At 46.4% G+C, this 15,070-nt stretch overlaps 1 protein-coding gene across 12 annotated transcripts in view; it reads right to left on the bottom strand.

Moving 5' to 3' along the window:
* The window catches only part of FRYL (FRY like transcription coactivator), a 1,894,812-nt gene that overhangs the window by 470,653 nt on the left and 1,409,089 nt on the right, over window positions 1–15,070 (bottom strand). For all 12 annotated transcript variants that reach the window (XM_069201557.1, XM_069201569.1, XM_069201550.1 and 9 more), the window contains one exon: window positions 3,234–3,404. In XM_069201557.1, coding sequence (XP_069057658.1) covers window positions 3,234–3,404 — 171 coding nt within the window. The remainder of the gene's footprint in view (window positions 1–3,233; window positions 3,405–15,070) is intronic.

Below are 15,070 nucleotides of genomic sequence, written 5' to 3'. Positions count from 1 at the left end.
CCTCTCTGATGTATTGTCAGAGTTGAAGAGGGAGCTGAGGGTCTTTTTCCACTTTTTTTTCTTTCTCTCTGTGAGAAGTGCCTTATGAATACTCATGGCAAGTCTTTTTATGGCTTTTCTGCTTGCCTTCTGGACAGCCTGGCGCAACATCACCCTCTGTCCTCTCCTGTGAGGTGAAGGAATCCTCACTGTCCTCATTATTAGTGACAGATTTAAGAGTTTGTAATCCCAGCCAGTAAAAGCCTCATCTTTCAGAACATTAGAGTTTGTGAGGAAAAGGTTAGACATATTTATGTAGACTTTTACCTTGTTTACTGCTACTATGACATTTTAGTGCCAGGGTTAGAGAAATGAAACAGTAAATATAATCTTGGATGATCCAGAAAGAAGTAAAAGATGAAGAACCGAGCAGAAAATCTGAGGGAATCAGCCTCTGTTGGGAATGTTCTAGAGGGTGCTGTCGCCCGATTGGATATAGTTTAAGTTTGGTCCTTTTTCGAAAAAGGACATTGGTAGGCTATCAAACTGACCTTTTCATTGCCATTATAGCCTGTGATAGTGATTATATATACTGCTTTATTAAGTTACCGTGGACTCCCATCTCGACAAAGGGCATGTGATTCAAGCATGTGAATCTATGAAAGATCCAGTACTGGAGAATGGGTTCAGCAGTAGCTTTCCTTCCACCAAGTTTAGTGCCAGCCTGATTATGGGGACAAAAGCTGAGGCCTTTCCAGATGTAAGCTTACATTTACTTGCGACAGGAAGGCCCCTTTGAAATATCCTACGTTTCTGGGCCCACCCTAATAGGTTTTCCTGCCTGAGGAAAAACACCTCTTCACTCCCAGGCCATTGTCCCTGCCCGGGAGAAGTTTTCACAACTAATTTCTGTAAACTAAAGGCTGGGCAGTGGCTGGAAAACTACGCCAAGTACGCCTCTAGCAACTTTACACAGGTTAAGGTCACTTTCTAAAAATGACATTCTACATATTCTTAAAAAACAGACTACCATCAGATTGGATTTTTAATAAATATGAAAATAAGTCTGAGTGGAGTCTGTAGGTGGCACATGTCAAACGTCAGATTAAAGATGTATAATCTATTCTATGACTTTTCTATATGCAAGCTTCAGACTGTCCAGTGACAATTACATTTTGGGCCTAGTCATTGGGGGAGCTTGCAATTTCACCCTACCTTGTGGGCAGCAAGGTGGGCTTAGGGGGTGACTTAAAATTTAAAATTGGGGTTTCCCACCTGTCAAAAGGGTGATCTTGGTCAGTTTGTGCAGCAAGGTTCAATCTGCTGCTGTCCTGCTACACAGGGTAGAGGCCTGAAGCCATGTTTTCTCTGCGCTATAGTGGATGGTGCAAAAAGTGCTGCAGTCCAGAAATTGCATTGAACTTTCCATGCCTTCATAGAATTATTTATATGACTTTAAAAAAAAAAGTTAAACGTGCCAGTCAGGTTTTAAGCTAATTATGACAAGTTTAAGGAGTGAGAGCACATACATCGGGCATAGGACAGCAGTATCCCAGTGTTAGATGTCAAGATCTCCAGCTTGTGAACCCCCAAAAATTAAATCACTGGGGGTAACCACACAAAAACGGGTTACTTTACAGCAAATATATTTTTGAAAATCTGCTTTTTTTCACCAAATACCAGCCTATGAGTTCTGAAAATACAGTTTTTTATATACGTATGTGTATTAAAAAAAGCGAAACCTTATAATTTTGTAAAAAGGAACTGCACATATGAGAATTGCTTAAAGGTAACTGGAGAGACACAAGAAGCTCACAATATACTCATATGAGAGGACTGTTGAAGCAGAAAAAGAAACACAGGCAAGTGCGTGGGAGAAGACCTATCTTCTGTGACATTCAGTCTTACAGGATTCAGCCTGCAGAACACGGACATTTGCATTCCTGTAAAATCAAAACCCTATTCAACAGCAAAGGGTCACAGAGGTACACCTGCTGAGAGGACAAGGGAGTACATTGTTTTTCAGGGGCACCAAATGATGAACCTCAAACTTGGGTTACACCGTTAACTTACACAAAGCCACAGTGTGGGCCCTGGGAATACCTCAGTTCAACTCCTGATTAAGGCCACAAGGAAACGATAGGCCGCGTCCTAGGCCACAGTGACACTCTGGGATGGCACCCCAAAGAACAGGCAGAGAGTCTGCACTCGCAGTGGGAGACTCTGGTATAGTCCTTCGTTGGATAACCACATCTGACTTTACAGAACGGACCACTGAGGGCCTTTAAAAAAGTGAACTCCTGTTTGCATTAACAAAAAGTCTTAGAATATCAGCAAACTCCAAAGAGAGCTATCGTTCCACTGGAAAAGTACTACTTATAAAACTAAAAGCATGGATTAGGACATAGACATTTGATTAAATTAATGCAGGATGGGTGTAAAGGAAAGATCTTCAGAAGCCAAGCATGCACAGAACCCATGAACTACGTGAATACGAAACTACTGCCTATATAAATTTTGATCTCACAAAACAGATTAAATCTGTGCCCAAGCAGACTTCTCATATGGATATTCAATCCACTTGTGGAGAGAAAGAACTGGAGCAGGGGCAGTACCTATGTATGGCAAAGTTGAGTAGTAATATTTAGACCTGGATGTACACATTTATATATTTATCAAATGTTCTTTGGCCTACTCCTGTACTGGAATTATAATTTATTTGACTGGAGGACGGCGACTTGGAGGAGCGCCATATGGAAATTAACAGATGAACATGATCATACATGTGTCCAAACACACAAGAAAACAGTGCCAATAATTAATTAGTTTATCATATCAATTAACCTGTGTATGGAATTTGGTTGCACAAATGAAATGGCTTTTGCTTAAGGGATTCTGTGCTCTAAGGTTCAGATCAACAACATTACATCGTTCTAGGCATTTCAGTCTTGAAGAAATCAGGTTGTATGTATTCAAGATGAATGGTACCAAGTGAGCAGCATGCAGGATTCTGGCTAGGCCTTACTGGGGGATCAGCTGTCAGAAATAATGGGTCTTCCCCCTGCTAAACATTGTACACCATACCGAAGATGAGAAATTCTTGTTATTTTCCAGAGTCAACAAAACAAATTGAAACAAACACAATGCTTCAATTTGCTCAATAACACCATGATGTCCAAAATGCGTTCATGCTGATTTTAATAGTCAAGTTTTTAAGAATTTGAAAGGTGAAATATATTTTTAATAAATGTTACCTCTGCTAGATAGGTTACAAGACTGAATGTGATATCAGAGAAGGAGTCATGCAGATAGCGGCAGACAACATTGATCCAGTTGGAGCAGTCTCTTGAATAGCTATGAGTGCTGTACAGACTCATCATGTGAGCTAAATTAGATAGTGTTGAGGACTTCTCTTCAGCACAGACCTAGAAAGAATGATAAACATGCCATTAATGCTGTTTTTTTTATAACATCAGCAGGGTGCCATTTAACAACAAATACACATAAAAAAACTGCAAAACAACAATGTAATTTAGAAAAAACAGACTCTGAAGCAAAAATCGCCATTAGCAAGACTGCCAGCAAGGTTGTGAAAAGGTTTCTAAAAAAAAAAAAAAAACGAATTTGGCTGTATTCTCATTTTGCACAAATTCATAAATTCAACAGGAAACAACTGTGAGCGACATATCACAAATATTTTGAGGGATATTGTTTTTTGGTATTCACCTGTTTCACAGAGTGGAGGAACCCTGCCTGATTTTTATTCTTAACTAGCCTGTTTTCACATCCAAAATGCCTCCGCCAGACTCATCCTGGACATTCTCTGCCGTGAACATATCTCCAACCACCTAAGAGACCTCCACTGGCTTCCCATCGAGAAAAGAATTAGCTTCAAGCTCCTCGTCCACCCCTACAATGCCCTTCACGACCTAGGACCTGCCTGCCTCTATCACAGCATCACCTCCTACTCCCCCCACCAGACATCTCCGCTCAACAAGCACCAGCCACCAGCCACCATACCCCACATACATAAGGCCTCAGCTGGCGGAGGATCCTTCTCCTAACCTTGCGGCAAAGAGCTGGATCACCCTGCCCCAGCACCTCAGGCAGTCACTATCGTTGACTCAATTCAGGAAGGACCTCAAAACATGACTCTTCAACTGAAGCTCAGAGAACTAACACCCCTAGCGCCTTGAGAACCTTAGGGTGAGTAGCTGCACTTTATAAACCCGGATTTCATTTGAACACTTGCCACCAAAACACATTGTCATTTGTTGTAGGAAGACCAATTTAGAAAAAAAATGAATATTTCTTTATATATATGTTTCAAACCCAAGGACTTCGTAATCAGGCAACTAGATGTACAAGCATAAATACTGCAGTTTCAAAAATTAAAACAGTGCCATTTTTCAGTTCAGCAATGTCAACCTATGGGAGGAAAACAAGAATGCAGTTTTGCAGGTATGCACACAACTTACAAATCCAGTATTCGGGGTTTTAGGTCAACACCAGGCAAAGTTTAAATCAGTACCAAGGGTGCACCCACAATGGCGGCCGAATGCAGAGGTAAGATTCGGAGTCGATGCCCAATGTTAACCAACTAAGACTGGGGGTGAACTAAGATGTGCTGCTCACAGGTGAATAAAGCTGTGTCAAGTGTCAATCTCCTGGGGTTGAGGTAAGCACAAGGGGGGGTGGGGGAGGGGGGGCACAAGGCAGCACCAAACTTACACCCTCATGCACAGGGGCAACCGTGTGCAGAGTGCCAGCACGGCATTGGACGCCCATATGTAAATCAAAGAGGGAGATCAGTTTTGGAAAAAGGCTGCAGGCTAGTGACAGGAGGCTGAAGGAAGAAATCCCACAGCTGCCAAGGTAAGTTCTGATGCTAGGGGACGTAGGGACACCAACGTTTCAGCTCCCCAAGGGTGTAGAGGTGTCTTTTAGCATCGGGAACAGCTTAGCAGGCAGGTCACGGTCAGGGGGAGTCTTCGGTTTGAGGCTGCTGGCTTTGAGGCAGAGTCTGGCAGGGGTCAGTCCATGGTGGCCTCGTACTCAAACTGCTGGGGAACCTTCACAAAACTGTGGGCCACTTGGACTTGGGTGTGGGGTGCAGAGGTGGGTCAAGAGGCAGTTTTGCTAGTCCTCAGGGCAGAGTTCTCTTTCTTTTCAAAGTTGATTTGTTCTTGAACTGATCCGCTGTTCTTGGGAGAGCTTAATCTTTGTCAAAGACAGGTGGTCCTCCCAAAGCTTTGGAGGTCACTGGGCTGCAGGACAGGTCGTCTTTTGGCACGGGTCATCGAGGGCAGCAGACAGGCCGATACGCAGGGTGCACTATACCACAGGTGAGGGAATAGCTCCTTGAGCAATATGCCCCTACAGTGTAAGTTCATTCTTAGACATTGTAAGTACAGTGTGGTCATATTAAGTATATGGTCTGGGAGTTTGTCAAAATGAACTCCACAGTTCATGTGATGCAGGAGGATCCCCAGAGTCCTCCACAAGCTGTCCCACACGGGTCGTCTGATTACAGAGGGGTCAGTTGCCAGGAGGGCCAACAACAAGCCTTGGCAAATGCAGAGAAGCATTGTAAGGAATTTGTAGGATTTTCGGGGACCAGCAAGGGCAGGTAGGTCAGGGCCAGCCGTCAGCAAGCAGGAGAGCTAGGAGGAATCGTTGGAGCCCCCCAGCAGGACTCTCTGGCAGTAGGCACAGGGAGTCAGAGAGAGGCCTCAGCAGCGTAGCAAAGAGGGATGACCATGTCGCAGGGGTTACAGAGAGGATGTCTTTCTTGAGACTGGGGAATGCTGGAGGCCAGGGCTTCTAGTAGGTTGGGGGGCTTTGGACTTAAGAGCTAACAACCCTTGGCAACGACAATCTGACGCGATTCACAGGGGTTCCAGCCAAGCAGCTCCAGCAAGGGACCACAAACTTCCCTGTTGCAAGTAAGATCGTTCAGACCTCTGGAGAGCCACAGAACCACTACCTGTGTTGCAGAGCCGTGGAGAGTCTGTGGGACAGCAGGATCCACAAATCAGTTGTCATGGCTGAGGTGCCTGCAGATGCAGGGGAGTGACTTTTTTTTACTCCAAGGGAGATTCCTTCTTGCTTTCCTAAGTGCACGCAGAGTCCCAGTGACTCTGGAGGATGCAGTCTTTACAGAATCTCGAAGCCCTCCTACGGGTTACAGTCTTGCTTCTGGTTCCAGCAAAGAACAGAATTAGTTCCAATGGACAGGTCGCAGAACTGCCTTGCAGAGGACACTTGCAGACAGTTCCTGAAGTCCTGCAGACGGATCTGGGGACCGACCCCTCATGGAGCCCTTAAGTAACCCCGGAATGGGTTGTACAGTACCTGCAATGACTCACCTATGAGAGGGGGTCAGGGACATCACCCAGCTCGACTAACCAGTCAGACTCTTAGGGGCCTCTGCTCATCCCATTTCCAAGATGGCAGGATCAAGTGGCCACCTGGCAGAGCTATGTGCACCTCCCTAGGGGAGGAGCTGGACAAGGAGGTGATCAATCCCGTCCTTTGTGTGGTTTTGTGCCAGAGTGGGCACCGGGGGTCCCTGCATAGGTGCAAATTGGATTATGAAAGGAGGGCACCAAATGTGCCCTTCAAAGCAGTCTAGTGGTGCTCAAAGGAATCCCCACCCCCACCCAGAGACACTTATTTCTAAAGAAGAGGTGGTCACACCTCTATCTTAAAGGAAACTCTTTGTTCTGCCTTCCCCTGCCCGAATCAACCTCAAAAGCTGGAGGGCACAACAGTCTCTGCAAGGCTGTATAGGCAGACATGGGGGACCCCCCCCAAGGAACCCCCAGAGTACATGGTATCATGCAACTAACAGTGGAATCGGTGCAGTTGCATGATTCCAACATGTTTGATACCAAACATGCCTAGGTTAAGTAAAGCATTTATGTTGTTAGACAACTCGTGTGGACCAGTGTCCACTATATACCTTAAGGTGGCTTCGCCACACTTACAAAGCCCGGGGAATGGAGTCTAGGGTTTGGTGGGGCACCTCCACTCGTGCAGGGGTGCCCTCACACTTAGAACCATGCACCCTGCCCTTGGGCTAAAGGGACTACCTTAGGGGTGACTTACAAGGTTAGAGTGCAGTGACCACGATATAAGGCAAACCTTATATCTGGAGTGAAAGATGAATGCACTATTTTACAAAGGCTGCAATGGCAGGCCTGTAGTCACAGTTTGCATGGGCCCCCGAGGGTGGCACAATACATGCTGCAGCCCATGAGACCCATGGTGTACCAATGCCCTGGGTACCTAAGTACTTTACACTAGGGACTTGTATGGGTGCACAAGTATGCCAATTGTGGTGTGAAGAAGTTACCTTACAACTAAATTTAGGGGAGAGAGCATAGACACTGGGGTCCTGGTTAGCAGGATCCCAGTGTACTGTGGTCTAAACACACTGATACCAGGCAAAAGGAAAGGAGTGAAAGGTAGATTGGGGGAGACAGGGTGCCACCGAGAGCCCAACAATATCTTGTACAGGCTTGAGCAAACGATTCTGGGCTAAAAGTCTATTAGATAAAACAAAAAAAACATCACCGCAGAATGAAGCTTCTGCTCAGAAAATTAAATGATTTACTACTCAGCTAAAAGGCAGAAACTGCAGGCCTATGGCTAAAATAACGTGTTCATAAAAAGCTTCTAAAATAACCTCACAACACCCTCCCCGTGTTGGTTTAAAGTGTGGAGGCTGACCCAATAAATACTATATTAAAAATAAACCAAAATAATGTTCAAGTTGAAAACTAAAGCAAACTAAAGTAGGTCAGTTTTAAATATAACAATGTGGTTGTTAAAAGCCAAATGTCATATTTAAAAGTCATTGTCATTTTGAAAATGTCAATTCTATCCAGGACAATTGGATCAAGGAAAGATCCCACTTCGGCAGGTGTTAATGCAACCAAATCGGTGCCAGGGAAAACCAAAGAGCACTCGTGTTCCAAAGCCTCATCTACATCCCAGGCGGCAGCACTCCGTGTAGTGCCAGATGTTGAAATACCCAGAACCACTTGATCCACAAAGGGGGGGGCTTATAGGAGGCTTGCAGTAGTAAACACATCCTCATTGCGCATGCGTGGTAATGTACCCTCAGCAAAAACATCAACAAACCAGCGTCCAGTGAAAGTAACCATTGCGTAGAAAGACAGTTGCAGTGTATATTTGAAAAGGCACCAAAGTTAATGATACACAGGCTGCACACAGTCCAATACCAGTCTAAACGATAGGGACCATTTGCTCTCCAGTGTCTCTAGGAGTGTTGCTCCGAAAAACTGCATCATGATTTAACAACACAGTTGCGCTGGTGGAAGTGCCATCAGTCATCCTTGTTGAGATGGGCCGGCCATTGTGAATAAAAATGAACACAAAAATGCCACCAATTAAGGCCAAAGTAATTGGGAATCGCCCGAATACACCAGACAATATTGAGCGTATGGCTAAAGGTATTATGCCAAATATAGATGAAAAGGTGCTCACAAACCCAGAACCAACAGACAAAGACGTGTACAATCCCCGAACTATTGGACGTGTAAAAATTTGCCCCATGAGTTTACTAAAGTGTCTCGGAAAGTTTGTATTAAAAAGAGACTGTATTTCCACCTGGAGCGAGTAGGTCTCGCGGGCAGACATCAGTGCTACATGTTTTTGAAACAATAGAGCTTGTAGTCTGCTCAGCTTGCAACAATTTACATTAGAAGTAGCTATATGAGGCCAAATGCCAAATGTCTGCTACTTTCGTCTGTTGCATTGGGGGTGGGGTTGCAGGCGAAGGACATTACCGCAACAAGTTACAACATTGGAGACCGACACTACGTAGGCAAATCCGGCTCGCATTTCACAACAGCTCTTGTTTTTAAGAAGCACATACCTTTCACTTGAGAGCACTTGGAATGCTGGTCAAATCAAGGGGACAGGAACTCCCTTCAGATAACAGGCCAAATTTGTTGCAGAATCAATACAAGCTCGATGCAAGGACATCTGTCTGAAAACCATTGAATGGCTCACTGAGGTCTCGCAAAGACCTATTTCATTTGAAACATTTGTACGAGAAGAGCAGCTCCCATATTTCATGAATTTAACCTCTCCTAATCTTTCAGATCTGCCTACAGGAATGTCTTTCAACCAAGATGTGAATTGGAGTGTTGACATAGGCAGATAACCCCATTAAGTAAGCAGACTGCAGATGGTATTTCCGCTACAGTAAAGGGCAACTTTGCTAACTTTTTGATTTTCAGCATAACAAAAGTCACTTCTTTCTTTGCCACTGTAGGAAGCTGGCCTGGTGTGTGGTGAGCACCTATGGTGTTACCACCTTTTACCAGGTCCAGGTATCCCTTGTTAGTGAGGTGTAGGCAGTGTCTAGACAACCATGTCTCTCTACAGGTAGCTGTGGATAAGCAGCCAAGACTTATCTAGAAGACATGCAAAGCTAACGCTGTACCATTGTAGTCACACAGTACTCACACACATGAAAGAACCACACAGTGTTACAAAAATAAAGGTACTTTATTTGGTAACACAAATACTAAAATACTGTATAGGCAATACTCCACTAGCAGGTGAGTAAACAAACTATTATATACACACTAGAAGTCAGGAGTTGGCATAGAAAACAGTGAAATAGCACCATAAAATGGAGACCTTAGGTTGAGGTCAAACCATATACTAGGTATGTGGAATGCGAAACTCAGTCCCCAACCCAAGGAAGTGGAATCTGTAAAGGGGAGCTGGAGGAACTAGGAACCCCAAAAGGTAAGTACCAGGGTGCCCCCCAGCGACCAGGAGAGCAGAGGTAAGTAAGTATCTGTTTATTTCCCGAACCTACAGGTAAACTTTGGAAAAGGACTGTGAAAGACCCAAGCAAGACTGGAAGAAACCAAAGATGGATTCTGACAGAAGAGGACCTGCAAATGAAAGGGGACCAAGTCCAGTTCGAGTTGGAGTGCCCGGTTGGGGCAGGAGCCCCTACCCACCATTCTGGAGATGCAGGACCAGGTCGATGGTGAATATAAGGAGTCAGCTATGCAGCACAGGAGCAGGAGAAGAGTTCCAGTAGTGATGCAGACGATGTCCTACTTCGGAAGAAGAGTTGCAGTCGGTCAGTGGTGTTGAAAAACCACCAACAAGCCTTGACAAAGGCAAGAGTCACAGATGACAAGTTGAAGAGCTGCCGGGGACAGGAAGGTTCAGGGGGATTCAACCCAAGGAGGGGAGTCCCGGGTGACCCTCAGCAGTGAGGAGAGTCCGAAGACGAGGAGGCAGCCCCCACAGGCAACTCACAGGCAGCAGGCACAGGAGCCGCAGCGAGGCCCACTCAGTACACCTGAAGAGGAGTCCCACGTCGTTGGAGCAGCAGGCAGGAGACTATGCTTTGCAGGGAAGCATGCCGGATGCCAGGGCTCCACTCAGAGCCTGAACATCCCTTGGAAGAAGAGCCAACAAGCCTTGGTAGCTGCAAGAGTCGCAGTGCACAGGGGTACTGTCCGGCAAGAAGAGGCAAGGGCTTAACATCTCCCAAGTTGGACAGCTGGTAGAAAGAACCATGGGGATGACTCCAGACCACCACCTGTGTTGCAGGATCCATGCAGTTTTGCAGGAGTGAAGATGCACGCAACCTTACGTTGTTGCACTTGATGCCTGCGGATGCAGGGTAGTGATTCCTTCACTCCAAGGGCGATTCCTTCTTGCTTCTTGTGCAGGCTGAAGACTCGTAGCCCTCACAGGATACACAGCCAGGGAAATGTTGCAATTGCTGGAAGGAGCCAGAGAAACAAGGTTGCAGAGCGGAGTTGTCGCTGGAGTTGCAGACTGTCAGTTCCTGGAGGGTCCAGTTGCAGTACCGGTGGCCAGAGGATGAAGTAAACAATGCAGAGAAGTCCTGCTGGAATCTTGCACGTCACATCTGAAGACCCACCCCAGAGGGAGACCCGAAGCAGCCCATGAAGGGGGACTGGTCACCTAGCAGGGTGACCACCTATCAGGAGGGGGCTGTGATGTCACCTGCCTGACCTGGCCACTTATATGCTTCCAGAGCCTATGCCCACCTTGAATTCAAGGTGGCAGAATCAAGTGACCAAGGGGCTCCAGCAGCGTGGGCTTCCCAGAAAACTGGTAGGAGCAGTGCTGGCGGTCCTCTAAGGAGGCCCCAGGGTGCATGGAATCATTCAAACAATACTGGCAACAGTATTGGGGTATGATTCCAACATGTTTGATATCAAACATGCCCAGGTTCTGAGATACCATTATGTAGCTGGACACAGGTAGTGACCCATATCCAGTACACAGGTAAAATGGCTTTCCCTGCACTCAGTAAGTCCAGGAAAATGGAGCTGGAGTTCGTAGGGGCACCTCTGCTCCTGCAGGGGTGTCCTCACACACAGGTACGTGCAACCTGCCCTCTGGGCTAGGAGGGCCACAGCAGTGAATTGCAGTGACCTGGTGCAGTGACCTGTAGTGAAAGGATGCATGCACCTTTTCATGCAGGCTGCAATGGCAGGCCCAGAGACACAATTTTGCATGGGCTCCCATGGGTGTCATTATACATGATGCATCCCCATGGGAACCCCTGGTGCCCCAATGCCCTGGGTACCTAGGTACTATCGACTGGGGACTTACATGAGGGCACCAGTATGCCAATTGTGGGGTGTACTAAGTCAGGAACAATCAAATTTAGAGGGAGAGAGCACAGTCACTGGGGTCCTGGTTAGTAGGATTCCAGTGAACACAGTCTAAACACATTGACAGCGGGCAAAAAGTAAGAGTAACCATGCCAAAAAAAGGGTACTTTCCTAAAGCCATTATTTGTTGCAAATTAAATGCGGCAAACCGGTCTTTTGCTCTGAGGTAATGCCACGGAACGCAACCATTTTTCAATGACTGTAGTGTCCAACCTGTAGGAAGCTGGCTCTGTATATACTACATCAAAGTGAGATATAGTGTGCACAGAGTCCAGGGGTTCCCCAGAGGCTTAACAGAGGCTAAAGTAGATAATACAAATGCTCTCTTTTGTTGTAGCGTGGTCAGGCAGTTAGGCTTATCAGAGGGTAGTGCAAAGGATACCAGACCAAAGGTTTTTATATAGCAAAAACATATTTTGTTAATTTATTTTTAGAACCACAAGATTCAAGTTGCAGGTAACAGGTATCAACAGTACTTTGTTTGAAATAGGTAAGTATTACAGTTTTTGAATTATTGGCAATAATCTGTTTTAAAAATGAACAGTACAATTTCCTGAAACAGTTCCTGGGGGGGAAGAAATGTTAGATCGTTTTAGAGGTAAGTACAACGCTTACAGTTTCAGTGTTCGGGTTTCAGGAAGTCCACCGGTTAGGGTTCAAGTTAACCCCAAACACCCACCACCAGCAACACTGGGCCAGTCGGGTGCAGAGGTCAAAGTTGTGCAAATTTAACATTGACTCCTATGGAGACAGGGGGTTCTCGGAATCAGGCCAGCCTGCAGGTAAGTACCCACGGCTTGGAGATGAGGGGGGACTGAAAGAGCACTGGAGGGACCACAAGTAGGCACCTAACACACCCTCAGCAGCACAGGGGCGGCTGGAGGCAAACAGGACGTCGGGCTTCCAATGATGTTCTATAAGGAGACCCCGGGGGTCACTCAGAGACTGCAGGCGAGGTCAATGGGGGTGTCTTGGGAAAACCACCGGTCAGACAGGGAGGAGGGCTGCCCGCTGAACTTAGAGGCACAGGGGGTCTGGTTCTCCAAGGCCTGGGGGCTGCGGGTGCAGTGTGTCTTTAGGAGTCGGGTATCTTCGTCCGGAGCTCTGCTGTCAGGGGGGTCCTCTGGATTTCCTCTGCAGGTGTCGCGTGGAGAGGTCAACCCAGGGTGGGCACTTGCTCTCAGTCGCCTGGTGACCCTCTCTTGCTGGGTGAACCACCTGGACACAGGCCATGGGTGTCAGGTGCACAGGGGTCAAGCTTCACGCATCCGGTGGGAGTCCTTGGTTGTAGGTTTTTCTCAGACAGAGCCGCTGTCCTCGGGAGTTCCCAGTCCTTTGGGGTGTAGGGCAATCCTCTGGAATTGGGCAGAGGTTGCTGGTCCCGCTGTACACATCGCTGGTCTTTCGCAGGTTCTTTGAAGCAGGAGACAGGCCGGTAGGGCTGGGACCAAAGCAGTTGTCGTCTTCCTTCTTCTCTGCTGGGGGTTTCAGCTAAGCAGTCCTTCTTCATCTTGTAGGTTGCCAGGAATCTGGTGACCTGTGTTCAGGGAGACCCTTAAAATCCTAGTTTTAGGGGTCAGAGAGCAGTAGCCAGTGGCCACTTCCTTTAGGGAGGGGGACACAACCCTAATCTTATTGGTGCCTGTCCTCCAAACCAAGATGGAGGATTCTGCTGGGGGTGGGGGGTGGGTGGGGGGCTTGAGCCTTTGAGGCTTACCGCCAGGTGTTACAGTTTCTGTAGGGGGGGGAAGCAACTCCACCCAGGACAGGCTTTGTTTCTGACCACAGAGTGCATAAAGGCACTCACCCCATGTCGTCAAAAACTTGTCTTAAAGTGGCAGGCTGGCACAGACCGGTCAGTTCTACACTAGCTGTTTAACTAACATACAGGGGGCATCTCTAAGATGGCCTCTGTGTGATTTTTTAATAAATTCCACACTGGCATCAGTGTGGGTTTATTGTGCTTAGATGTTTGATAAACTTCCCAGTATTCAGTGAAGCCATTATGGAGCTGTGGCGTTCGTAATGGCAAACTCCCAAACCATATACTCAATATGGCTACACTGCACTTACAATGTCTAAGAATGGACTTAGACACTGTAGGGGCATATTGCTCCTGCAGCTATGCTCTCACCTGTGGTATAGTGCACCCTGCCTTAAGGCTGTAAGGTCTGCTAGAGGGGTGACTTACCTATGCCACAGGCAGTGATTTGTGGGCATGGCACCCTGAGAGGGATGCCATGTCAACTGTCTTTTTCTCCTCAATAGCACACACAAGCTACAAGGCAGTGTGTGTGCTTGGTGAGGGGTCCCCTAGGGTGGCATAATACATGCTACAGCCATTGGAGACATTCCCAGGCCACAGGGCCCAAGGTACCATGGGTACCTTTTACAAGGCATTTAACTGTGTGCCAGGGTTGTGCCAATTGTGGAAACAAATGTGCAGTTTTAGCGAAAGAACACTGGGTCTGGGGCCTGGTTAGCAGGGTCCCAGCCCACTTTCAATCAAAGTTGGCATCAACACTAGGCAAAAAAAGTGTGTGTGTGTGGGGGGGGTTAACCATGCCAATAGTGGCACTGTCCTACACAACCGAACTGCATAATGAACCTAAGTTAACTCTGTCCATGTTGTAAAGATGACATGTCAGTTTGCATAATGCCGATTGCAGAAGAAATGTTGCCTTAACTGGGTGTGGCTTCTTCTTGTGAAAGTTTAGAAATGTTGTTGTAAATTGTAGATCACAAATGTTTTTTACATTGTCTTTAAATCTTGAAAAGTTGTGTTATCTGGCAGGAGAGTGAGGTGTTCTTTTATGGCAACTAGTGGGAAACGTTTCAACCACTGCTGGCATATTTTACCTACACTGTACGTTGTCACAATACCCAAATGTCCTGATGACACATAGCGAGGGTGGGGTCTGTTCGCTCTAAACGCCCCCACCCAGGGAGTTTATAAAACGCGCATGACAACCATCTGTGTCCACTGCCCACAATAACCAACCACCAAGACTTGAGTGTTGTGTTAAATCTACCATTTTAGACCCACCCACTGAGCTGTTCTTCTGTTGCATTGATGTACTTTTGCCATTTGGAACTTTCTGGGAGTGGGGATACTGGGAACGTTCAATTCTTAAATTTTTGCCAAGCCTAAACAATTTGTCTGCTGAGCGGTGTCATTTAATAATATAATATGTAAAAGTATCCAACATGCTCTAAATATAGCTTCCCTTCCTTGTATTTGCCAATTTGAGTTCCCCAAATACTCTTTAAGTCAATTGACTTCATCCAATATTCATAGCCTTCTATAACTGGAAAACAAAGGAATCAGAATAAATCAATATTTTGTCAGTTAAAAATACATTGTACATTTCCATTAG

This window comes from Pleurodeles waltl, chromosome 1_2 (assembly GCF_031143425.1).
Source record: "Pleurodeles waltl isolate 20211129_DDA chromosome 1_2, aPleWal1.hap1.20221129, whole genome shotgun sequence".
NCBI lineage: Eukaryota > Metazoa > Chordata > Amphibia > Caudata > Salamandridae > Pleurodeles > Pleurodeles waltl.
This window is presented reverse-complemented; position numbering and strand designations above follow the sequence as displayed.